Source organism: Felis catus, chromosome B1 (assembly GCF_018350175.1).
Source record: "Felis catus isolate Fca126 chromosome B1, F.catus_Fca126_mat1.0, whole genome shotgun sequence".
Lineage (NCBI taxonomy): Eukaryota > Metazoa > Chordata > Mammalia > Carnivora > Felidae > Felis > Felis catus.
The window spans coordinates 109,768,231-109,795,753 of record NC_058371.1 but is presented as its reverse complement, the minus strand read 5'-3'; the positions used below and the strand labels follow the sequence as shown (position 1 = coordinate 109,795,753).

Sequence of the window (27,523 nt, the reverse complement as noted above, 5' to 3'; positions counted from 1 at the left end):
GTCATATTTCAAAGTTTCTCATACCAGTGTTGTCTCAGTAAGGCTGAAGTGAAAGCAGTTTTTTTTATCACCTACCACTGTATAGATATTTTAACTCTAAGAATGTCATGTCACTTTTTTCTAAGCATTAAGTACGTCTACTTGTCCCATTTTGAACCATTCCCCCAAATAGGTAGCAGCATCGCCTGTCATTGAAACTCCATACTTTCTAGCTAATTCTCATCTTCAACAGCTACAAAAATAGTGGCTGTGCTTTCATTACAAAGTCTATCATTATCCAATCCATAGCTTCCAGAATTAATAAATGAGAACTGAAAGGGCAGATGAGGTCCAGTGAAATGGGAAGAGAGAGGACAATTTTCAAAACATATCACAGAATACAATCGCACTCATACATAATTCAAGAGTTCTATAGCCTCTCTAATCAATAGTAAGTTAGGGAACTAGTGTAACAAGTTTATAGGACAAATAACATAAATGAAGAGATATTTTTAATTTCAAAAACTGTGGAATAATGATAGACTCTCTTGATAAGTCAGTTTGTCTATGGCATCCAAAGGCAGCATTCAATGTAACATATGTGCTTATATACATGTGACCACTGTTGCCTTCTGAGATGCAAGACCACTGCAGCGAAAAGGCAGAGCTGCAGTCAGTTTGGATATTAATTTACAATGTTTTGTCACAACTTAGAAAACTTAGAGGAAAATTACTTACATATACCTCCTTTTTTCAACACACCACACACACACACACACACACACACACACTCCCTCTCACAAAATGTTATAAATTCCTATAACTCTTTTGATGTCCCCATGCATTTGACATATTGCACTGGTAAGACTTCTAGGACCAAGAGTCATTTCTGTGATTCGTTACTACATTTTTCAAAACTTAATTTGGAAAAGTAAAAATATCCTATCAGACCAGAAGTTCTTAAGTGAGTTCTCATAGCAAATGCTTTTTATTAAAGTGATTCCTCATATTGGCACTCTATAATCAGTTCAGGTCTGGGATATTCTGTGCTAAATTCAGCTTAGGAAAGTAATGTAAAAGTACTTGCTGTAATATCTTGACCAAATTTTACAAACCAGTAAAATTATTCTTTGTTTAACCAATGTGAGTACAATAATTTATGAACCATATATTTCAGAACATATTACTGTCATTTTTATTCTAGCATGTATTATAAAGTAAATTATCTTAAATTAACACATTATTATAAAATGTAACTTAGAATGGGTACATTTTTGAGTAGGGAATATTGCTTTGCCTTTATCTGTTGAATTCAAATGATGAACATTCATCAAATACACCATTCAGGTTGTTTGGTGAGTAATCAACAGTCCACACATATAAAATTCATATCTATATAATGATAAATGAGATTAAGATAATAGTAAGAATCTTTCATAGAGAATAATTTTGATTTAACATGGAGATACTGACTTGGAAGTTCAGCAGGGCAGACCACCATAAACATCTTTAAAAATTATCTCTAGCATTTGTATCAACAGATTACACAACACAACATGATGAGAAATGAGGTATAACTTAAATAACACTGATGAGGAAATTCTCCAATAACTCACAACCCTGATCATGTTAGAAAATTCTAGTATAGACTCTAAGGATACCAACTTTGGGACAGATTCAGACCTTCATCCAAAACCCATCTTTTTGTCTTGTTTTTTTGTTTGTTTTATCCTCCATAACAAGTAAACACCACATTTCATTTTTATTAGCTGCTTATTTAAATGATATTATTAAAATTTTTTTAATGTTTTTATTTATTTTTGAGACAGAGAGAGACAGAGCATGAGCAGGGGAGGGGCAGAGAGAAAGGGAGACACAGGATCCAAAGCAGGCTCCAGGCTCTGAGCTGTCAGCACAGAGCCCGACGTGGGGCTCGAACTCATGGACTGTGAGAACATGACCTGAGCTGAAGTCGGATGCTTAACTGAGCCACCCAGGTGCCCCTAAATGACATTATTAAATTCCACCTTACCCTGCTCTGTTTACGTGCAAAATTATGAATGAAGAGCTATTTCTTTTTTTAATTTTTTTTAACGTTTATTTATTTTTGAGACAGAGAGAGACAGAGCATGAATGGGGGAAGGGCAGAGAGAGAGAAGGAGACACAGAATCGGAAGCAGGCTCCAGGCTCTGAGCCATCAGCCCAGAGCCCGACGCGGGGCTCGAACTCACGGACCGTGAGATCGTGACCTGAGCTGAAGTCGGAGGCTTAACCGACTGAGCCACCCAGGCGCCCCAAGAAGAGCTATTTCTTGAAGAAAGATTTAAAATACACAATCTCATATACTCATACTGTTTCTACACTGACAAAAATATCTTTAAAAAGTCATAGCAGTCTCTTTAAAGTAAGCTGCCTTGTCTGTCATTAAAGATCATTAATCTTTTCAGAGGTTATTTATCTACTGTTCAGGAATATCTTTACATTTTATTCACCTTAACTTTGTATAATGTGGTACAATATTTGATTAGAATACTAGACTTCTGAGTAAAGAAAGATAGGTATAGAATAAAAACATACTCAAAATAGATACCACCACAAGTTATTTTCCCAACTGAAGATATTCCCTAGTTCAAATTATAAACAAATGACATTTTGGAGCAGAATTTTTTTCTTTCTTTCTTTCTTTTTTTTTTTTTTGCTTTTTAAATTTGAAAATACATAATGGCAATGGGGTTTTTGTCTATTACTCAAACTTCCTAAAATCCAAAATTCTCTCCTTAACATTTGCCATCTGTGTTTTGCTAGATAGACACACTCTAAATAACCACATGTAGTGATGTTAAAGAAATCAATGATCCTGTAATAAATTATTTAACAAAAAGACAAATAGGTCTCTCACACCTGATTCGTTAACTTCTATCAGGAGGTTACAGTCTCTAAGAGGGATATTTTATGTAATAGTTCTTGAGACATTTTGCTTGATAAGTATGTAATAATTTTGCACATATATGCTTCTTTGTAAATATATATTTTACTTTTGTGGAAAACAATCAGTCTATATGCTTTTACTCTCAACAGGAATAATCAAGACAGCCAAAACTGAGCAAATTAAAAAAAATTATGTTTATTTACTTTTGAGCGAAAGACAGAGACAGAGGCATGAGCAGGGGAGGGGCAGAGAGAGAGAGAGAGAGAGAGGGAGACACAGAATCCAAAGCAGGTTCTAGGCTCCGAGCTGTCAGCACAAAGCCTGACATGGGGCTCGAACTCACAGATTGCGAGATCATGGCCTGAACCGAAGTCGGATGCTTAACCGACTAAGCCATCCAAGCACCCCAAAACTGAGCAAATTTTTCAAAATACTTGAAAACATAAAAAGATTGGTTTAGATGAGGGAAGGCTGAATCATTAATACATTTATATTTAATTACAAACAAAGTATGTCTCTGAACTCAAAATTTTAAGTGTTCAAACAAAATTAACTTATGGAAAAAACCTCATAAATAATTTATTAATCTATTGAGTGTCTAGCATATGGTACCATGGAGGGAAAAAACAGTGAATTAACATTAACATAATCTACCTTGAAAATTCACCAAAAGTCAAAAGTATACTCTTTCCTTAATAAAACCCTTTTTAAAAAGTAAGAACTTCTATTGTAAAGCAAAAAATGAATATTTCTGTACTTGGGCAGCTTTTATGTTTATGTATATAAGTTGGCTGAATTCTATACATGACCTTAACAATTATAAATGTTTACCCACTTGTCTGAAATAAATGGCTTAGGAAATAGAAACACTGATTCTAAAATAAAAAAAAAAAAACAGGTCCCTTTAGATTTATGGTCTCTTTTAATTGTGAGCCTTGGTGCTTATATCATCTACTCATAGGAAAGAATGGCCAGAAATAGTATAATTTCACTAAGCAGCTCTCATGAGATAGACATTATACCAGGCATTTAACTAACAATCTCTCTAGTGAACATTACCATGCTTTATTATTGTTATTATTGTTAGGATAAAGCATATCAAACTGTACTTATGAAGGTAAAAAATAAAAAGTTAAGTATTGAGATACTATCACCTCTAATGTACATACGACTCAGAGAGGTTTTACATAAAGGGTTGGATTACACAGCCCATCAAAGGCTGGGCTGAGATTCAAACATAATATGTTTGACATCAAAGCACATGTGCCATCCAAACAAGGAAGAGGATCCTATGTGAGTTACTTTTTACATTTGCAATTTCTATATTTTTAGCTCCTAAATTATGGGGGGAGGGGCACAGAGCATCTGCATAAAAACCCATGAAGATAAAAATGGAGAGATCATAACTTTGAAAGTATTGTCATCATTTTATTGGCTGGTAGGACAGGGCATGGTTGGTATCCACCATACTTCCTTCCTCCATCAATTTAATATTTATTATTCCGATTATTACCAAACACTGGTTTAGATACTGCAGATACAGCAGGGGACAAAACAAAAATGTCTGCCCTGAAGAAACTTACGTTCTAGTAAAGGAAGAGAGAGACATTAAACAAAAAAGTAAAATAAATATTTCACATAATATAAAGTACTAGGGGAAAAGCAAAGCAGAGAAGAAAAATGGAATTGGCTGGATTTGAAGGCACAATTTAAAGCAGGGTCATCAAAGTCTGAGAGGGTATCATTTAATCAGAGACATAAAAAGAGGAGGCAGCAAGCAACATGGAATGTGTATCAAGACATAACAGGCAGGGAACAGCAAGTGAAAAGGCCCTAAGGCAGGAACCTGCTTGATACATTTCAGGAATAGTGTTCCTGAGGTATATAACATGAGAGGAGGCCAGATGGTAAAGGAAGGCATGGCTGGTGGAAGTTCTCATCATGGAGGGACGTTCAATTCTAAAAGGGCTTTGGCACACTATGTTGAAACTAATATAACAGTCTGTATGTTAACTATACTGCGATAAAAATAAAAAGTAAAAAAGAAAATAATAAAATGGCTTTGGCAGTCACTAGAAAATACAGAGTGGAAACATTATACAATCTGATATATGTTGAAAGTGTCACCCTGACTACTATGTTGTGAATAAACTATAATCAAGTAATGCTAAAGCAAGCAGACTGGATAAGAAGTCACATCAATAATATGGCCAAAAGATAATACTATCTTGGACCAGGGTGGTGGGAGTAGAGTTAGTGAGCAGCTGTCAAGTGGGAAAAAAATGTGTGTATTTTGAAAGGGGAGTCCGTTGGATTTGCTGATAGACTGAATGCAGGGTATAAGCAAAACTGAGGAGACAAAGAAAGTTCTATTTTTTTTTTTTGATAAAGAAAGTTCTAAGATGATGACCTGGGAGTATTAAAGGAACTAGAATATAGTTCCATAGGCATATCAAGTTCAGTTTTCATAGATGCACTTGATCACAGATATATGAAAAAAGGTTGGAGACATGATATATAGGAATAATGCAATTACATCAAAACACTGCAGACTTGCACTGATAGTATGATGTAGGTTTCTTCTTAAAGAAAACATAATTGAATAGTTTAGGAATGTTCAAACCCAAGTGTAGTTTTTAAATTTTCTCATATAATCTAAAGAGATCAAACCAAACATCCAAAGGTACTTGCATATTGCAAATTGTTTCCTTTGGGTGCTATAGTACCCACATATAAGTGATTAAGAATAATATGGCTCTAGCAGGGACATTCATTTTATCACCATAAAACAAATCACTGCAATCCCAACAATTAAATCAGTCTTTCTGTATCAACTATAATGCTTATTTTAATATAATGGGTGGGCAAATTCTGCTAAACAACACTGGCCAGGAGAAAAATGTTATACCATTACATATATATATAGAGAGAGAGAGGAAAGAAAGGAAGAAAACTGACGGACTAACTCACATGTATCCTGGAAGAAATTGTCTTTAACACAGAATAAAATTTTAATGCAAAAATAGCCATTCACTGGGGAAATGTACCCATGTATAATTTCATTAAAGAGGATACTATAACACTGATAACTCCATAAGGAAAAATGTAAGCCTTTTTAGCCTCAGCCTAGTCTATCAAATCCAGCACACAAATGGTGCTCAATAATTTTTTTCTAAAAAACAAAACTGGATCCAAACAGTGGTCTCTTTGTTAGGAATTACATGTGTTACATGCATCTGAAATTTTCTGTATTGCTCACATATGACTCTAGCTGTGTCCTTATATTTGTTTTTTAGTGAACATATTATTCTTTCTTTTATAATTATCTAAATACCAGCCAGAAACAAAGAAGGTATGTTATCATGCAGAATTGTCTTTGTCTTTTATAGACTCACTCACCAGGGCAAGAAATGTGGCTAAGTGCTTACTTAGTACATCTTACACTGGAGGTACCTACAGACTATTTGAATTGAATAATGAAATTGAATAATTGAAATTGAATAATGAAAATACCACTATTCAAGATGCAAAAAAAAATTCTTTACTTCTACATAATCTCTTCCATTAAGCTCTTTCATTCAGTAATACCTTCTCTGCTTCTTCTTATAATATCTCCACTTAACATGGTCTGAAATGGAATGACCTGTAACCAGGTAAAATAGTAAAAATGCACAGAACTCAGATTTATTTATTTGACTGCCTTAGACTTAATGCCTCCTGAACAAATCAAAGGGATTTGAGAAGTCCATACCAAAAAAAAAAAAAAAAAAAAAAGCCATTTCATTGATTTACAAGAAGAATCACTAAACGATTGAGACATAAAATAATACAAACTCAGCAAAGGAAATACTATTTCATTAAAGTATTTTATTCTAATAAATAATTTCAGAATTATATAAATTTATAGCTAATAAAATATAAATAATTATAGTTTCTGCATAGAAATGTATGAGGTAAAATAAGTATAGATATTTAAAGTTAATTGTAGATAGTAGATACCTTAAAAACATGAATACAGCCCCATAATAATTCTTGCTGGGATGTGTTTAAAGTACTAATTTTACAGTCCATCAGTGCTATGATAACATTTTGAACATATAGTTTAGTGGACCATATTTTCCCATTGTAATAATATTCCATAAAACTGCAGCAATTTATTCCTGAATTCAACTTTATTCCTGAATGTCTTTTTATAATTGTTTTGAATAGTTTATAACATCTATATTTATACTATTTTATAATGTGTAATTGCGGACACTTTAAAATATGAGACTTCATAAAAATCTATCGTATTAAAGTAGGGTTGATAAAAACCTTACAACTCTGTATTATTGATTTCAGTATTTAAATTATGTGACCTGGGAAAGATTGAGCCACAGAGAAGTTATGCAACATGTTTTAAGTAAGTTAGATAAAAGAACTACAAACAAGAGTATAAACTCTGGATTCCAATCAGATCCTTGCTAATATTTTTTATATCATTAAAAAAATAATAAAGTTACAATCTGAAAAGGTAAGGGAGACAGAGAAAGTAATAAAATACTTTAAAACTTGAAGATAACTTTAAATTAAGCTGCTTATGGCACCATTTTTATTAGGTAATGGGAAATATAGGTAAATGTAAAAAAAGACAAAGTTTTACACTTAATACATATGCAACTATATTGTAATGTAAATTAGATCTTACTGACTATGAAATTTTTGATTATATAAATTGTGAGTCTCATTACCTCTTATACTGTTAACTTCCATATAAAGTAATTATCTATGAATAGTATATGCTAGATGTTTAAGCTCTGAATTATTAAAATGAATTCAAAGCTAAAAAAACTGATAGTTTAATTATGATATGCAAATTAATCGAAGAAATCAAAAGTATACGGAAAGAAACAGAAATGAGAACAAAACTGTTCAAAACCTTTGGGATGCATAAAAAGTGGTTCTGAGAGGGAAGTTTATACCACAAGAAGGAAGAAAAACCTAAGATTATACCTATAGGAGCTATAAAAACAAAAACAAAAACAACACACACACACACACACATACACACACACACACACACACACACAACCTGAAACCAGTAGGAAGAAGGAAATAATAAAGATTACAGAAGAAATAAAACATATGGAAACTACAAAAAAAAAAAAAAAGAACAGATCAATGAAAGCAGGACCTGGTTCTATGAAAAGATGAACAAAATTGATAAACCTCTGGCAAGACTCCTCAAAGAGGGAGAGAGAGCAAGAGAATAGACTCAAATAAACAAAATCTCTAATGAAAGAGGAGAAATAACAACTAACACTGCAGAAATACAAATTGTAAGAGAATATTATGAAAACTGTACACCAACAAATTAGACAACCTAGAAAAAAATGGATAAATATCTAGAAACATTTAACCTATCAAAACTAAAGAAGGAAGAAATAGAAAATCTGAATACATCGATTACCAGGCAAGAGATTGAATCAGCAATAAAAAACTCCCAACAAATAAAGTCCAGGACCACCTGCCTTCCCAGGTGAATTCTACCAAACATTTAAAGAAGAGTTAATACCTTTTCTACTCAAACTATTCCAAAAAATAGAAGAAAAACTTCCAAATTCTATGAGGTCACTATCATCCTGATACCAAAAGTAGATAAAGACATTACACAAAAAACATACTACAGGCCAATATCTGTGATGAACACAGATGCAAAAATACTCAACAAAATACTGTCCTAGCAAACTGAATCCAACAATACATTAAAAAAATCATTCACCACAACCAAGTGAGATTTATTCCTGGAATGAAAGGGTGGTTCAATATTCGCAAATCAATCAATGTGATATGTCACATCAATAAGAAAATGAAAGAAAAAAAACCATATGCTTATTTCAATAGATGCAGATACATTTGACAAAGTACAACACCTATTCATGATAAAAACCCTCAACAAAGTAGGTTTAGAGGGAACATACCTCCACATAATAAAGGCCATATATGAAAAACCCACAGTGGGGGGATAACTAAGAGCTTTCCTCCTAAGGTCAGGAAAAAGACAAGGATGTCCACTCTCAACACTTTTATTCAACATCGTAGTAGAAGTCCTAGCCACAGGTATTAGACAACAAAAAGAAAGAAAAGGCATCCACGCTGGTAAGGAAGAAGTAAAATTTTCACTATTTGCAGATGACATGACACTATGTATAGAAATCCTTAAAGACTCCATGTAAAACTACCAGAACTGATATATGAATTCAGCAATATCACAGGATACAAATTCAACCTACAGAAATCTGTTGCACTTCTATACACTAATAATGAAGCAAAAGGAAAAATTCAGGAAACAATCCCACTTGCAATTGCCCCCCAAATAATAGATACCAAAGGATAAACCGAACCAAAGAGGTGAAAGACCTGTATTCTGAAAAATATAAAACATTGATAAAGGAAATTGAAGATGACACAAAGAAATAGAAAGACATTCTATGCTCATGGATTGGAAGAACAAATATTGTTAAAATGTCTATATTACCCAAAGCAATCTACAGGCTTTATGCAATCCCTATCAAAATACCAACACAGCATTTCTCACTGAGATAGAACAAAAAATCCTATAATTTATATAGAACCACAAAAGACCACAAACAGCCAAAGGAATTTTGAAAAAGAAAAACAAAACTAGAGGTATCACAATTCCAGGCCTTGAGTTATATTACAAAGCTACAGTAATCAAAACAGTATGGTACTGGCACAAAAAGAGACACTCAGATCTATGGAATAGAACAGAAAACCAACGTGGATGGAACTGGAGAGTGTGATGCTAAGTGAAATAAGCCATATAGAGAAAGACAGATACCATATGGTTTCACTCTTATGTGGACCCTGAGAAACTTAACAGGAACCCATGGGGGAGGGGAAGGAAAAAAAAAAAACAGGTTAGAGTGGGAGAGAGCCAAAGCATAAGAGACTGTTAAAAACTGAGAACAAACTGAGGGTTGATGGGGGGTGGGAGGGAGGAGAGGGTGGGTGATGGGTATTGAGGAGGGCACCTTTTGGGATGAGCACTGGGTGTTGTATGGAAACCAATTTGTCAATAAATTTCATATAAAAAAAAAGAAAAAAAAAAAAAGAAAACCAGGAAATGAACCCACAATTATATGATTAACTAATCTTCAACAAAGCAAGAAAGAATATCCAATGGGGGAAAAAAACAGTCTCTTCAACAAATGGTGTTGGGAAAACTGGACAGCAACATGCAAAAGAATGAAACTTGGCCACTTTCTTATACCATACACAAAAATAAACTCAAAATGGATTAAAGACCTAAATGTGAGACCTGAAGCCATAAACATCCTGGCAGTAATGTCTCTGAGATTGGCCATAGCAATATTTTTTTTTTTGTCCAAAATTTCTATTGATTGATTGATTGATTGATCGTCAAATTGGCTAACATACAGTGTGTAAAGTGTGCTCTAGGTTTTTGGGGTAGATTCCCGTCGTTCGTCACTTACATACAACACCCAGTGCTCATCCCAACAAGTGCCCTCCTCAATGCCCATCACCCATTTCCCCTCTCCACCTCCCCCCATCCACCCTCAGTTTGTTCTCTGTATTTAAAAGTCTCTTATGGTTTGCTTCCTTCCCTCTCTGTTTGTAACTATTTTTTTTCCTTCCGTTTTCCCACGGTCTTCTCTTAAGTTTCTCAAGATCCACATATGAGTGCAAATATATGATATCTGTCCTTCTATGACTGATTTATTTCACTCGGCATAATACCTTCCAATTCCATCCACATACCAACATTTTTCTAAACATGTCTCCTGAGGCACAGGAAATAAAAGCAAAACTACACTATCAGGACTACATCAAACGAAAACACTTTTGCACAAGGCAAGTCAGAGAAAGACAAATACCATATGATTTCACTCATATTTGAGGTTTAAGAAACGAAACAAACAAGCAAAGGAAGGAAAAAGAGGGAGAGAGAGAGAGAAAGGTCAGGGGGAGAGACAAACCAGGAAACAGACTTAATTATAGAGAACAAACTAATGGTTACCAAGGGGAGCTGGGTGGGGGGATGCGTGAAATAGGTGATGGGGATTAAGGAGGGCACTTGTCATGATAAGCACTGGGTAACGTATGGAGGTATTGGATCACTGTATTTTACACCTGAAACTAATATAACACTGTATGTTAACTATACCTGAATGAAAATAAAATAACATTAAAAATACTAAAATAAAGTGAATGTAAAAATAAAATATAAACAGGAGTTTATCTGTTTTCAAGGAATAATATACAAAAAAATACAGCAATTAGCAAATATTTTTAGGTTTCAATTCTGAAAGGCGATTGTTTTTTTTTTTTTTAATTTTTTTTTAACGTTTATTTATTTTTGAGACAGAGAGAGACAGAGCATGAACCGGCCAGAGAGAGAGGGAGACACAGAATCTGAAACAGGCTCCGGGCTCTGAGAGGTAAGCACAGAGCCCGACGCAGGGCTCGAACTCACAGACCGCGAGATCATGACCTGAGCCGAAGTTGGCTGCTTAACCGACTGAGCCACCCAGGCGCCCCATGAGAGGCAATTGTTAATTTAGCTAACAAGTTGTGCCCTGATATGGATCCTTGGTGGTCATTTTAAATATGAGTATTAGAAAAGTATGTTAGAATAAATTACCCTATTTTTTCTTATGGGAGAGCCAAACCTGGCCAAAATGCCATACATTAATCTGTTTTCTATGTCACAATGCTTTGTCTGTAAAAATGCTAAACCTGTAGTCCAGTCTCTATATAAACATTATGAAAGGCATGTTTTGTAAACACAATATTTTAACCTTAAAAAATAAAAGAATCCAAAAATTAAGGTAGGAGGAGTCTTAGAACATACATGATTTAGAATTTATGCATTATTTAATAAAATAATGCTCCATTGTTTTCTAAAGGTGTATACAGGGTTTTGCAAACTTTCTAAGAAAGCCATTTATAGAAACGTTGAATGGTGAAAATCAATTAACATAGAACGAGCCTGTGTTTTCCTAATGATGAAATGAATGGTTACATGTTTTTATTGGTTTTGTTCCTTTCGATTTAGGACTTTGTTTTAAGCTAGAGTTGGCAGTGGTTTTGATCCTGTATTTTGTCGGCATGGCTAAAGAAGCCTGAGGCTGTCACTGACAAATTTAAGATACAAACATAGCAGAAGGCAAAGACTAAATGAGAAATTATGAATGAGTATGGAGGTAAAATAAAGGAATGTCAAAAAGAACAATAAAGAGAAAATGAAGTTATTTTATATTGGTGGTAGAGCAGAATAAATTCTGCATCAGTTCTATGAGTTATTGATCCTGATTTAAAAGTTAAAGGATCGACAGGAAGATACACACATACAGACATGAATTTTTCTAAATAAACCCTTCTAAAAATCAAATTTTGGATTAGAAACCTGAAAGAAGTTATTATGCACTGCACTACAGATCTTCTAAGACACTTTTAACCTAATGGAATGACACAATTATCAAAGGTTCTTAAATAAAATAACCAGAAGTTTCTTGATTTGCAGACTCGCTTGAAGGGAGAAAAGCATGTAAGACAAGTGCTGAGTTACTGCAGGGGAATCTGAGGAAGATTGGTATCGCCTGATCATCTGCCTCAGGGAATCCTACCCAACAATGACGGTCTTCTGTTGAAAAGATAACTTAAGAATAGTTGAATCTGAGTATTTAGTCATCACATTGTCCACTAATGTACACATTTACAAAGACATACACAAAAAGCTCATTAATCAAGTGATTGTGTAGAGGAGCCGAGACTTTGAAATCCAGATGTCCTCAAATGCCAGGCCCCATTCAAGTGATAAAGGTGTCAACACCCTTGCCCTTAACTGGGCCTTCTGCAAACATTCTATGCAAGTTCATTGTCATCATCTATTTTTCGGCAAAAGGAAAAAGAGGATAAACTAGAATGAAGTCCCCACACACAGGCTGATAGCGATACATTTCTGCTTGCTGTACAGAACTCCTATGGTCCAGACCCACAAGAAAGATGAAATGCAGCAAGAGATCCAAGCCGCTGCTCAATGTAATGAGATGCTGGAAGCAGGGTGAGTGACAGAAATGACATAAGGGCACAGAGGAGCCCAACTTCGACATGTGTCACGCAACTCTGGAACTCTGGGAAAGAGCAGCAGATGGACCAAACCGATGCACACCCATCAGGAAGAAGTAGCTGACTCTGAGCAATGGTGTCAGGCAGGTTATGAGGTGGAGAGAAATTGTGGCATACAGTGACAGGCCCTGCAAACTGGCTACAGCCACAAACCAAAGGACAGTCTTCAAATGTAGACAGTGCTGAGAGGACCATTACTACATATCACTGGCTTTAAGGACATCCATACTCCTAGAGAGCTTCACTGTTAGTGTTGCCATCTACTAATTAAAGGCCAATGATGATAGCTGTTTTTAACACCTTAAATTAACGAAAATGTTTTACTAGAAATGTATTCAAAATGGAACGACTATTTCAATAATTTTAGACCTAAAAAATTCATATTTTGAGAACACCAGTAAACTCTAATAGGAAAACTTATTTTGTTTGTTTTTGGGTAGTAATAACTATGCCTCATTAAGACCCCTCTTTATTTTTAAGCCAATAGTGTCCTTCCATTACACTGAGTTTCCTGATGAGTTTACAGACATAGCATTAAAGATAATATTCGGTTTTGAATATAGGACAAAATTAGGGAATGGCTCAAAAAATCCACACTAGAAAGTCCACATTGCCTTGGGGAGAGAAAACAGCAAACTTGAGAAGCTTTTGTAAAGAAGAGTTGTAAAAGAATGCAAATTCCTTAGGATGACCATGAGCTTGGGAAGGGAAATGTTATGGTTGTAACTAAATGCTGAAGGTTTTTTAAAAAATGAAAAATAAAATGACTTTTAGATATAAAATACCATTTTTCTTGGGTCTCACTTTTTAAAGCATATTGTCTTTATATTTATTGAATTAAAGGAGAGAAACAGCCTAAATCATAGCATAAAAGCTTTACGTAAAGCGTAAAGAATGTCTTGACTCTGAGTTGCTGAAAGCTCTTGAATAAGACTAGTTCACCAAAAGATGTGGAGCTCAGGCAAACAGTAGGCATTCAAAAAAATACTTGCTGAATGAAGAAACTGAGGTAGCCTAGATACAGCTCAAGAATAACACACAGATTGGGGCCTTTTGAAAACCAAAGGCCATTTTAAACAGAAACTAATAAGGATAGCTCAAAGAAAATGATCTTTTCAAAATCCTGGCTTTCTAGATGCTCTAGGTTTTCCTGAATGTGAAGGACTACCAATCTACTATGACTTCTACCTCCCACCTTCTTTAAGAGCAGTTAGTCTATCTACCCTCTCCGCGCCCCCCCCTCCCCACCCCGCCACCTTGAGAAGGCCAGAAAAAGGTATTCTGCCATTGGTTTAACCTCATTTCTTCCTTTGGCTAGGTCACCACGATGTGTTATTATTCCCCACTACATTCCTTTACAGTAGAGAGGGTGTACAACTGTCACTGCCAGGTTGGTCCTTGGGGAGTGGACAGAATGTGCACTACACTGGCATGGGAAGCATGTGCTGTAGTATTCTAGGGATGATATGCCACCATGAAACAATGCAAGTCTAGGTGCTGGTGTTAGGTGGGACAGCCACCAGGAATGGATGGAACATGTGACTGCATGCAGGAGTGTGCTGGGAGATTATGCATTTGAGAATATGTTGAAAAGTCTAGTGTTTTACCCTGATAACAAAGTTATTGTCAAGTGTATGTGGGAAGAAAGACACCAAATTTTGTAGAAAGGATATGGTTTTATAGAGAGGGTGTGGCTTTGGTCAGGTTATATAACTGATGGCCTTTCTGAGTTCTTAGAGCTTAGATATACAGGTAAATTTGGGTTCTAACAGAGCTGGTCAATAAATATTCTCTACCAAACTACTCATAGCTATAGCAAACTCTGAGGTAAAGAGAAAAAGAACATGGTTGTACAAATGAAGAAATCAATTAGGGTCTTTCGGAAGGCCTGTGTACTGATTAATGAAGAGATTCCCACACAAGCATATCACTAACACAATAACTACATTAAAAATATATGTGACAATTTATATACCACCTGTCTTGTAGTCAGAATCATGGCCTGGGTGATTTCTTAAAGTGTCTTCTATTCCGAAAGGTTTCTTATATCATTCAATATTAAAAAAAATGTTAGCCACCAAAGGGCTGTGTGGGTCTTACAGAGCATACAAATGATGCCTAATGTGTTATATCTGTGACTCTGTGGCCACATCCACACAAGGAGAATTAAGCAGAAACTTAAATAACTTAGTTATTGAATTCAAGGAAATAAACCAAAGCACTTTGGGCTCGGTAATCAACTGGACATTTCTCTCCATCTCAGTATCATGCTTAATTGCTCTAACATTTGCTATGTATAGTCTCAGCATGTAACCATAAAGACAAATACTAACTCAATTCGTGAGATCCCAGAGACAAAATGAAATCAATATCATTGTTGTGATTTGAAGAGAACAGTTTTCTGAGAAGTACTGATATAATTTTATTTCATCAAAAATATAAACTATAAGGAGATTCTGTTTACATGTTGATATTTACATAGGATTAATACCGATCATCCTAAACCAAAACCTAGTAAAGAGTCAAATTCAGGTGAGAAAGACTGCTTATTAAAACCCTGCTTGTGATCACCAAGGAATAGGTTTATTAGGATGAACTACACATACCGAGGTGTTGTTATTCTAACATCATTCAGCTGTTTAAAGATTCAGTCTCTCTAGTGGCTAATGCCACTTTATTTCCCCTGATTCTTGCCCAAGAGAAGAATGTATAAAGTCATATAAACATTTTGCTTGGCTGAAAGAGCTAATGAATCCAACTTACAAAGATGATGCTTTCTGAATCACTGATAAAGCTAAATGGGGTATCTGCTTATTTGGTTAAAAAAATCTCTTTAATGCGACTGGCATCAATGATTCATAAAATTACTTGTGTTCAAATTTTAGCTCAGGGGCAAGAGTGAGATGAATAGACCTACTGAACAATGTCCTCGACACAGCTCTCCACCTTTCCACTGTAAAAAGAAAAAAAATGACCGACTACCTCTAGCAGACTTAGGTCAGTGCACTAAAATATAAATAGAGAGTACACTTTAATAGAATCAGCTGTTCTATTCAACCAAAGAGGAAAAGTCAGCATAGGTGACTGGCAACTTGTGGTTTATAGGTATTTTTATTTCCTCAATTGCCTAGATGTCTCCCTGACCTGAGAATTTCCAGCTTCTTTATTTCCAAAACATGAATAATACAGTTATCCAAGACCATGTCTTACTAATGCCACCTACAGAATTAAAGCCCATGTTGACACTGTTGGGTAATCTTTCCAAATAATGTTTAACTATCTGATGAATCATTTCTCTGAATTTGTTTTATGCTTATTTTCCTTTAATACATCCTTTAATACTTTTTAAACACCCTATTGTTACCATTCTTTTTTGGAATGGCTTCTAGACAAGTGGCTGGTAGAATTAGTAGTTATATACACGGAATCACAAAAACGAGAACACAAAACTATGAGAGCAACTGAAGCAAAATTAACACTCCTAAAACAGCCATGAGACAAAAAAGAGGTAAAAAGTGTGTTTAGTATATGTGTGCATAGGCAGTGAGATGTCCACAGAAATGCTGGCGACGACTCATTTATATTTCTAAAAGAACCTGGGTAATTGAAGTGAATGGAGGTCAAGAATATATTAGGAAAGTGCACAAAAACCTAGGATAAAAAGGCTGCCAAATGTGAAATTCCATTGAAATTCACCAAGACCATGAAAGGTTTTTAAAAATGGTTCTTTTCAGGGGCACCTGGGTGGCGCAGTCGGTTAAGCGTCCGACTTCAGCCAGGTCACCAACTCGCGGTCCGTGAGTTCGAGCCCCGCGTCAGGCTCTGGGCTGATGGCTCGGAGCTTGGAGCCTGTTTCCGATTCTGTGTCTCCCTCTCTCTCTGCCCCTCCCCCGTTCATGCTCTGTCTCTCTCTGTCCCAAAAATAAATAAACGTTGAAAAATGGTTCTTTTCATACTCTATTCTTGAAGATAAGCTGTTTTCTAGACATAGATGTACATTTTATAGTACCTTTTGACTGATACATTTACAATTTGATATTATGTCCTCAAACCATCATTAGTAGTTAAAATCACAATGTGCTCAAATATACCACATTTGTCTCTATTTCAAGACAGAGAAAAGAATATGTGAAAAATTGACAAAATCAATACATATAATCAAAATAGTAGTATACTTTTAAAAAGAAAATTACTTTTGTGTCTTAGAATAGGCCTAGTTCCTAAACTTATTAGTTATTTGAAATAATTTTTTTTCTGATATATATGAAACTCCAAGTTAGGATTTTCCATTTCTAATGTAACCATACCTTTCACATCTTCATCCTCAATTGTTGTATTTGAACTCTCAGTTGACTCCTGTTGAGAAGAAAACATGTGTTAAGTTGCAAACAATGGATAACTTCATTTTTATTCTTCTTAAAATTGGCAAGTGATGTACATATCATGCAAAGTTCTTCAGCAGGCTGTGCACGTATATTGACATGCAGATGGACAAATACATTATGTGGTTTTGATAGAAATAAAATGGCAAATGCTGAAAACATTTCAAAAAGGGAGTACTCTGGTGGCCTAATCTCTGAAGCAGGAAAAATCTGGGTTATTTGTAGAAGCAGCCAAAGTATGCAACTTATTTTAAGAGCTGTGTTAGGCCATCTTTGGTTACGGTGCCTGATCAGGTGTGCTTTTTCTATGTAGCTATCAGAAATTGAATATATTGGCCTTCTGAATTTGACCCTAAAATAGAACAATTTCTATTCCTAATTAATCAGTAAATAATCCTTTCTTTGTATAAGGCACTATATCAAGCACTGAATTCACAGCCTATTTGTCCTACTCCTACGTAGAGACAGAAAGCATTTCATTGCATCATTTGATGAAGAAGCTGGGGGCCCTAAGCTAAGTTTTACTGAAATTACTTTTAACAAGAATTTCTATGTTTGTGATCAGCACAATAGAATTATATGAATAATTTACTTTTTAAAGGACAATCAGATTTTTTTCATCCATTTCCAAATTAGAAACTGGCTGTTATTGATAAGAAGCCTGCTCCCATAGTGGAAAGACAAAGCTATTTCTTTGTAAAACTACAAATGAAGTTGAAGGCTAATGAGCACACTTAAAAGGACACTGTAACTGCCAATATTAAGATACAGTTTCTTACAATGGTTTCATAAATTTTTCCATTAATAACGTACCAATAAAATATTTTCTAGCAAAGAAATTTAGTAGTATTCATAAAAAAACACAATTTTCTACTTGAAATGGTTAAGGGCTAGAGCTGAAAGAAATTAGAAACAAACCTCCAATCGAGATCTATGTGTTCAGTGATGAAAAACAGATTTTGGAAAATGATGGAAATACCAATCAGTGTCCTTTTAGAGGTTCAATATTCAAAAAAGCAATCAATTTATATAAATAGCATATGTAATATTTAAACCAAAGGGGCAGACTAATTAAAGGTGTATCCAGACTCTACATACACACAAAACCAAAGCAGAGTCTTCATGCGTTTCTTAATGTGACCTAAGTGTTCAAATTTAAACTCACGATGGAGGTAAACCCATGCACTGTAGAAATAAATTAATTCATGTAAGCAAGAAATGTCATGCAGCAACTCTTACAAATGATATAGCTAGAACTATTGAAGTATCCACTCCAGCTGTTATGCTCGGTCTTTCATTTACTGATATTAAAAAAAAAATTGTTCTCCTATATGATTCTCCTTCCTGTCTACTTCAAGTCATTTAGGGACTTAAAATATTTTAAGTGTCATGAACATAAAACACATCTCATATTAAAGTATACTTGAGTTTTACTTTAATGATTTTAATATTGATCCACTAAATGTTAAACCAGAGGAAATGTGTTATCTAATAAACATTGCTGATAAGAGTAAGGAGAAGTTGGACCCATGAATATATTTGATATCTGAGAAAAAATCTGATGAAGTATATTTTTTCCTTTTAGACACACAATGAGAATTAATAAACAGGAAACATGGAATACATTCAGAAAATGTCTCCTTTTATCCTATAAACATGTATACAGGTACTATTATTCAGTTAACATGCTACACAGTCAACAACAGACAAAAAATGTTACAGTCTTCTTCAGACTGTCACTAAATATCTGTTATTGAAATGCATATAATTCAACAAAACAAACATTTCATAAGAAGTTAAACTCCCTGATATCCTCAGTTTCATGCCAAACAACAGAAACAACACCAACAACAGAGAATTAACAGAAAAAAGCACAATACGACAGAATAAAACTCAAAAGCAACATTAAATTTAAACAGACACCTATGAACTCAAGTTGACTTTTTTTTTTGAAGACAGTGAAATGACATAGCAAGAAATTATAAAATTTCATGCAGAATATATCTAAAGTACAATGCACAAACAGTCATGGAGAAGAAAATAAAAAGACCAGATGGAATTGCTTAAGATACACAGTCATCTTGACATAAAGACTTTGCTTAACCCAAGTCTCATTGACTAATAGTACCATTCATTTCTCTTTCAGGATGTCATTCATTTTTGTTTCGAAAGAAACATGGATAAAATTCTAGATAAATTAGGTCCCAGAAAAAAAAATTGTGGTAGAAAAAGGGTCAAAATTTTCTTTCCCATGTTTAAATAATGAATTATTTTTGCTTTGGATATTTGATGAAATGTGTGATCTTATTAAAGCAAGATGATGTTGATTCTTTCTGAATACCTTGTTTCCATCAGGGTTGTGGATAACAGTAGTTTGGGGCTCCTGAGTGAGAACAAAATAGAGAAAGAAACAGTTCGCATTGGTAAGTACATTCTTACTAGTGTGAGGACAGAGCAGAGTGAGCCAGCTGACACAACTAACTAGTGACAAGAGCTTAAGCAATGTTAACTACTGTCAGAGGTAGCAGTGACAAGATCACTGATGAAAGATCTCCCTGGTGAGCCCATGAGATAGGATATCTCAGTACCCAGCAGCAGCATGCAAAAGACCTTATTCGCCATCAGTAAACAGACAAGGCTTTGAAGTTTGGAGACCTAAAGAGGCACTCACTGTTTCACAAAGTCCTATACCAGATAGAGCTTTCCTTTCTTCTTGAGTGAGTAGCCTGTTAATATTTGTCCTATAAAAAACTGACCAAGGACACTAGAGATTAGAACTCTTTAAAATAATCTTGAATTCTTTGTGAGGATTTTTTGCCAGATGTATTGCCTTAAGAATTGATTATGGTGTCATCACTATAGTTAATAGTGTATAGTTAATTCACAGATAAATACTCTTGGAAAATCGAGAACATTGTCCCATGCTTAAGGAAAGGTTATCCTAAGGAGTGTATTTGAAAGTCCACATGAAACTCTGCGGAATATTTAAAAGGTTCATTTAAAGGATTCTAGAACTAATCCCATAATCACTGTAATTTGAGACATATTGCTGTTAAATGCCATGTGAGTCCATAGCTAAATGAAATTTCAGCTTTATAAACTACATTTACAGATTTGCTTGTGAAGTCATGCTTTTCCAAGAAGAGAACATTTTTCCTTTCTGCTTTCTACCAGAGACTTGAAGAAATATTCCCAAGTGGAAAATAACAGTCAAATGACTGATGTTGAAAAAGATTCAGTGTCCATATATCATTGGCATGCTTGGCACTTTCATTGCATGATGTGGTAACTGAGAGTTACTGCAGCCCATTGAGAGTTTTCTCCTACTCTGAGAGCTCTCTGTCCTCTAGACCCTCCTCTTTACCACCTTTGTGCTGCAACACGTAAAGAACGTATTTACTGCTTCCCTTCTTCCTTTCTCTGGCCAGAGGGGTGATCCACAGAGCTTTTTAACTCATAGATAACCTGCTACCTTGATGTGTCCTTTTCCTTTAAATGTTTTCAAATTGACCCTTCTGGTTAACCCAAGTGAAGTAATCCCTTAGTATGTTTTATTCATTTAAGATAATACGATAGAGGACAGTCAAAAATCAGAACTATTTCAGAAAACCCTAAATCAAAATATGGAATAATTTGAGCAAAATATTATGGAACTCAGAGTACTGAAGGGCAGCATTCAAATCTTGACTTTTATGTAACACTGCCTCAAAGTATTAAAATGATTTAGTTGTAAACAGTGTGAATGTGATTAAAATGGACAAAACCGCTTTCTCCCTGACAATTCAAAGTCCTATGCTATACATTTCATTCTTTGGATTAAAGTGAAACAGTGATAATTTAAAATACAACAAACAAAAAGCTTCAAACTGCCCAATGCCTCTTTATCTCAGAAAGTGAGGTCTTACAAAGCCCTGCTGTGTTTTAATGAGAGGGAACCGGTAGCTCTGAATAAGGTCTACATTTACTGTTGTCTAGCAATAATCCCCTTAGCTCTCCTTGATGTCAATATTTGCGTCATGAAAGGAGGAAACCATTGTTTGCATAATCTAGAGCTACCATCAGAAGAAGAGCTAAGAGCAACCAAAGCGCATTCTACTGTATTTCTAAGGCAGCATGCAACAATTTCAACTACAGAGACCACAGCTATCAGAATAATGTTCAACAATGAAATGAGATCATCTCATGTTAGAAACACACTGCTTGGCAACTACCTTAACAAAAAGAAAAAAAAAGTGAAATGAAAGTTTTTTGTATCTTCGAAAGCAAAACAAAACCCAACAAAATGTTTATATACGTATATATATACATATATATATGTATCTATATAGTGAAAGCAAATGAGAGAAACAACAAAAAACAGTAAAGAACTCAAGAAGGGTTACAAAGAGTCCAGGTATACCAGCGCCGGGGTAGGAATATTTTCTTTGGGGCTGGTTACCACGTTGGCTTTGTTGTTTATCTGTAGGTATGCAGAAAATAGAAACAGAGACGCCTTAAACCCCTTGGTAGCCAATGTCTCTATATGCAGCACGTCTATATGGAGATATAGACATGAAAATAAAGAGCCACTGAAGATGAACATGAAAGACACAGTGATGCTTGATGGGAATGATAATCAATTCCAGTCTCTGATGGTCACACACAGGCTAGGACCGCATCTGTGATGGTGGAATGTAAAACAGACTTGGCTGCTTTGGCTGTGCCACCTTAGCCAACAAAGAACTGCTTCAGTGGAGCTCAAATCAAGTTCCAGAGTATGAAATAAATATAAACATTTTCATACTCTTCACGTTGGATTCTGTTTCCCAGCTTCCAATTGTTCACTGTTATGAATACATTCCTTTTTTTTTTTTTTTCATTTTTTTCCCCATTTTATTCTTGTTCCTGAAGTCACACATAGACTGTCTCTCTCTGGGAAGCCATCGTCACTTTGCTTCATAGGTATTCAATTAAAAACTTAGATCTCTGATGAAATGCTGGCTTTGTAATGTAATTTTTTAAATAATAAGTCTGGGCTTCCTTTAAAAAACACATCTTCCATTATAAATGACCAAACTGAACTCTTTACTATATTGAATGTAAAAAAAATTATTTTTCACAATTGTGTGAGAGGGAAACACCATGTCTTCCATCACAGTGTTACCGCTGTTGAAGCTTATATCTGGTAAGATCATTCCCTTCCTTTAACATAGTTGGGTTGACCTTAAAGAAAGACCATATCACAATGGAAGCCACACTGTGAAAGTAACTCAGAGAGTCAATAAGTATTACAATGGGTCCACAGAGAAAACTCTTTGTAGACAAGTGGCAACTTGAAATTACAATTGAGCTTGGGTGCTAAAGAATCAAAACTAAAAAGTAATAACATTCATTTAAACTCATGCATGGTAACTTACATTATGGCTACCAAAGAGAAATATAAACTAACATTCATTCTCTTATACTCCATTATCTATGTTTTTTTTTTACATATTATTATCTAAAGGAACACATCCCATAATTTTAGTATAAATGTTCTTAAGGGCCTCAAAGAGAAAATCATACTGCATGAAAGAAATGAATACCAAATAAGTTCATAAGCAATTACACCCAGTTAATTGTTTGGACTTTCTGGAAGTTTTTTTTTTCTTTTGTATTTTATACCTGTATATCATACTGATACCAGCACTGAGAAGAAGATAGAAGGTTAAAGAAATCAATTTAGGTATGTAATATTCTGTTTTTCTATTCACTCACGTTTGTGTGATTATTTAGTATCAGTATTATTCAAATAAGATACAACACTGTGCTCTGTGGCATGCAGGAAAAGAGAAAAAATTTTGTGCCCTTTACTGAAAAACTCTTTAAAGGTTAAATCATCAATCTCTATCTTGCAGATAGTCTAAAATTTTTCTTTAAATAAAAGCTCACAGAATTTAACATCAAATTTTTGCAACAGCCAGAAAGAGATAAGAAATAATGGAATTAAAGAAGGATCAAAAATTAGTATTTATATTAGTATGAAATACATGATAAAAGAGGAGGTATGCACGCACAAATCACTTCCTGTCAGGAAAAGTGTGCGGCAAAACACAGCTGACTTCTTATCAAATGAGCTGAGGCACTTACAATTGAAGTATCATATATATTTAATATGCTACATTCAGTCTGTATCAGTGGATGCAAAAATATAAGAGGAATATACTGATATACTTTTATTTCTATTTTGAAGTAAGAGACTTAATTGTTTTCTAGAATGGTTGTGAAGAACTGATTTCTTTCGGTGAAAATGTCACACATGCACACCTATGCACACATACTTCTCTGCACAAACATGTGCACACACACACACACAACACATGCCCGCCACACATAGGTACACAGCATACACACACCATCATGTCTTCCAACTGAAGGCCATTCTGCCTAGATGAGCCATCCTTTATTATCAGGCACGGCAAACATCAGTTAAATGAATATGAGCCTCAACCACCACTTTTAGTGGTGTTTAAATGGGCAGTTACAAACTTTTTTAGTTAATGTAAAGAAAAGCTTAATGGTCTTTTGTTACTATGGGAAGTCTTTTGAAGGTATTTGTAATAGTAATTAGTTGAAAAATAATAGGAGAATTTCTAAGTAAAAGGTTAGGAGGACTTCCTTTTTATTAAAGAGTCAAATATTAAGTATTAGTTAAACTATAAGGTGTCTTTTGAACATACCAGAACTTTGGCACTTTTGTTTATGAAATGTAGTTATTTTATACTATGGAAGCTATCTTTCTTTAACAAAACTGAATCAAACCAGATATTTAAATGATTCACCGAATTATTTTATGAGGCATGGATAAAATATTCCTATTTTTCAGGTATTATGTTTATTCAGTCCTGAGGCTAATAAATGTTTCCTCTATAGGTGCTTAACGAGGATGGGTCCATTGTAAGCTCATTTTCACACTATTTATAAACTCCATGTAGATGTATTATGGTGTATCTGTATTAGGTTATCTGAGCTAAAAACAACTCCTATTTTAGTAATCATGATCATTGCTTAAAAATAATCCTATAATGTTTCTTTGCTTATCATTAAACAGACCATTATGTCATGTTCTCTTCAGTTTCAAGAGAAACCTGGACTCTGGTCTTACAAAAGATCCTTTGATGGCATATAAATAAAGGTATGAACTTTTCATATATTTAAAAAATTCAACTTCAAAGGTAAACAGTATGATGTGTATGTGGGTACTGTGTTTTGATAGTTACTTGACACTGACCTGTAATGGTCCTACACTTTCTCTATTTATACTAACTTAGGTAAATAGGAGTGTTTTTATTCCTTCCTAAGTGTGAATTGGCACAGGAGGAGAAATCTGGCAGATAGAGATCCTCACCATCATCTGAACACTCGAACTGGACTTCCTTTTCTGAATTGACCAGTCAAAGAGAAAGGGAAAGAAAAAAATATGACCGGTTGAATTTTTAAAGTGTCAAAGCATGGAGCACAGAATAAATTTCTCTTTAAGGAGGAACTATAAGCTGTCTAGGAGAAAAAACAAAGTTCTGGAAACATTTCTTTCTATATAAGGATGGTAGTGAAAATAAGTATCTCAATAGGAACTGTGAGCTCTGCATCTCTGAAAGGTACAGAAAAACATAGAACATTTGGAAAATTTTAAGTATCACATTTCCACCAATATAACATTGGAAAAAAGGGCAATATCAACTGTCACTACTGAAATTTAAACTGAATAAACTAAGCAAAAGGAAGAGAAAATTACAGATTGAGGAAAGCAATTGGTAAAAGGCATATGCCATCATAATGGGAAACACAAGTGCATGGTCACCATAGCTCTGGAAATCCCCAAATCACACATAGACAGGAGATGAAGAAATGATTGTGCATGAGCATAAGAAGTGACAAATGATTTTCTATGTTATATTTTCAAAATGAACTGACCACCTGACTTTGGGTCAAGTTCAAATGCTAGAATATTAACTAATTCCCAAGAATGTTGAAGTGTTCATGAAGAATGTATGCATCTGCCCTTGGAAGAGAAAGAAAAGGATTAAAGAAATAAAATATTTAGGTAATACTCTGGAAAGATAACAAACATAATACAAATATAAGGTTACATTCAATCAAAGGCAAATTCCCACAAAGCAAAATAGAATCAATAGAAAATACGCTGTATTACTTTGTTTAGAAATCCAAGAAACTAAAAATATCCTTTTGTTATCTTTCTGGAAAATATTTCTATACGTTTTTAGAATATTCACCTTGAGTATATGTCTCAATACCCTATTATAGGAGCATAGGAAAAATTAAGACCTTTATAAGAATTGCCCAAGCAGAGATATTTAATCATTTGACATTCTATTTCCCAGACCCTATGACTTGATTTTTTTTTTTTCAGTCTATACATTTCAGCAGGCCTCCAGAATACAGCATAACTAGGGGCACCTGGGTGGTTCAGTCAGTTAAGTGTCTGACTTGGGCTCAGGTCATGATCTCACCCTTTGTGAGTTTGAGCCCTGCCTGGGGCTCTGTGGTGACAGCTCAGAGCCTGGAGCCTATTTCGGATTCTGTGTCTCCCTCTCTCTCTGCCCGTCCCCCACTCGTGCTCTGTCTCTGTCTCTCAAAAAATAAAAAATAAAAAATAAATAAATCTTTTACAAATTAATAAAAAAAGATATAGCATAATGAGTCAGAAAAACATTTGGTTTTCATTGATTTTTCAGGTAACTGTGATAGTTTGGGACTGCAGTAAAGCACAGAGTATTTAGACATTCAGTTTCTACAACAACTCCATAAAAAAGTATTGTCAGATTATTTAATATTTAATAAAATAGAAAGAATACACCTTTTCTTGGCATAAATATTAGTCATCTTTATGTATGAAATTATTTTATACTTCAACCTGCATCTTTTACAGAAACTATAAAAAATACAAGCTGTGAAAACTTAAAAAATTTATTTAACATTTAAAAATTATCCAGCATCTGAAAGTCAGAACTGATTTTGGGAGTGCTTGTTTAACTTACCTTTACTCCATCTGGTTTCTTCAACAAACTCTTGGCTGCTGCAAAATGAGAGTAAAATCATTTCAGCGAGTTTTCCATTGAAACCCGTGCCAGGTAACAAATCCGGTTACTGTTTCTCTCTATCACCTTTACTGAGTTATGGCCAACATATGCCAAATTATCAAGATCACACTGATGAGCGCGAGCTTACAGGACACTGAAATACAGTATCACTTTTCTTGGTTTTGCCACATCAAATTTAGAACTAATTTTTATTTAGTTCATTGCATATAATTGAACACCGTGTCAGTTATGTTATTATTGGACTTTATGTCACTGTTGGTTGCGAAAAGGATACTGGAACTTTAACTGGACTATGCTTTTGTAATCCAGAAAGTTGATTTCAGTCTTCAGACATCAGCTTACAGACTGTATTACATGTTCATCCACACTACAGGTATGGTGACCATCTCAGTTCTGCCACTTAAGCCCCTCTTCCTAAAGGTTTGAAAATTTGCTCTGGTGAAATAACATCCTTTTTAAAATGTACATGTATTTGAAGTCAGAACTTCCATTTTTACAAAAAAATATTAATAACAATTTAAAATGAAGTGGTATATTATTGACCTAGAGCAAAATTTTTAAATTTTAGCATATGACCTTTAAAAAAGGCATTATGTACTCTTTTATACTTCAAAATCAGAATAGAAAGCTTTGATAAACAAAAGCCTTTTACTTCAAACAATTAAAAATCAGAAAATCTGAGGTGAGATATAAAACAAAACAAAATCTTCAACTAAATCAGAGAACTCCTGAAGCATATAGTCTCAGATAAAACTTCATCTTCCCGGAGGGGAGCTTTTAGCATTTCTCCTGTTACTGAACTTCTTGAGTATATTAGAAGATGAAGTCATCCCTTAAAAAAATATACTTAGGAATGGGTATATTCATACACAGTGAGCAGATTATATAATTGTCAATGACAAGTAGTACACCAAGTGTAGAACATTTATGATGATGCAGAACAAGGTACATACTTGTGTTTCCATTTAATGTTAATTGTGTGTATATGTGTATGTATATA

At 34.5% G+C, this 27,523-nt stretch overlaps 1 protein-coding gene across 17 annotated transcripts in view; it reads right to left on the bottom strand.

Annotated features, from left to right (window-relative positions):
* CAMK2D (calcium/calmodulin dependent protein kinase II delta) overlaps window positions 1–27,523 on the bottom strand; it is a 316,173-nt gene that overhangs the window by 21,901 nt on the left and 266,749 nt on the right. For 3 of the 17 annotated variants that reach the window (XM_019829018.3, XM_019829023.3, XM_019829019.3), the window contains exons 13-17: window positions 26,461–26,498; window positions 24,810–24,842; window positions 21,843–21,902; window positions 19,785–19,826; window positions 17,369–17,417 (exon numbers count right to left, since the gene is read on the bottom strand). In XM_019829018.3, the coding sequence (XP_019684577.1) occupies window positions 17,369–17,417; window positions 19,785–19,826; window positions 21,843–21,902; window positions 24,810–24,842; window positions 26,461–26,498 (222 nt within the window). The remainder of the gene's footprint in view (window positions 1–17,368; window positions 17,418–19,784; window positions 19,827–21,842; window positions 21,903–24,809; window positions 24,843–26,460; window positions 26,499–27,523) is intronic. The other 14 variants (XM_006930898.5, XM_019829022.3, XM_019829026.3 and 11 more) reach the window with 9 other exon arrangements.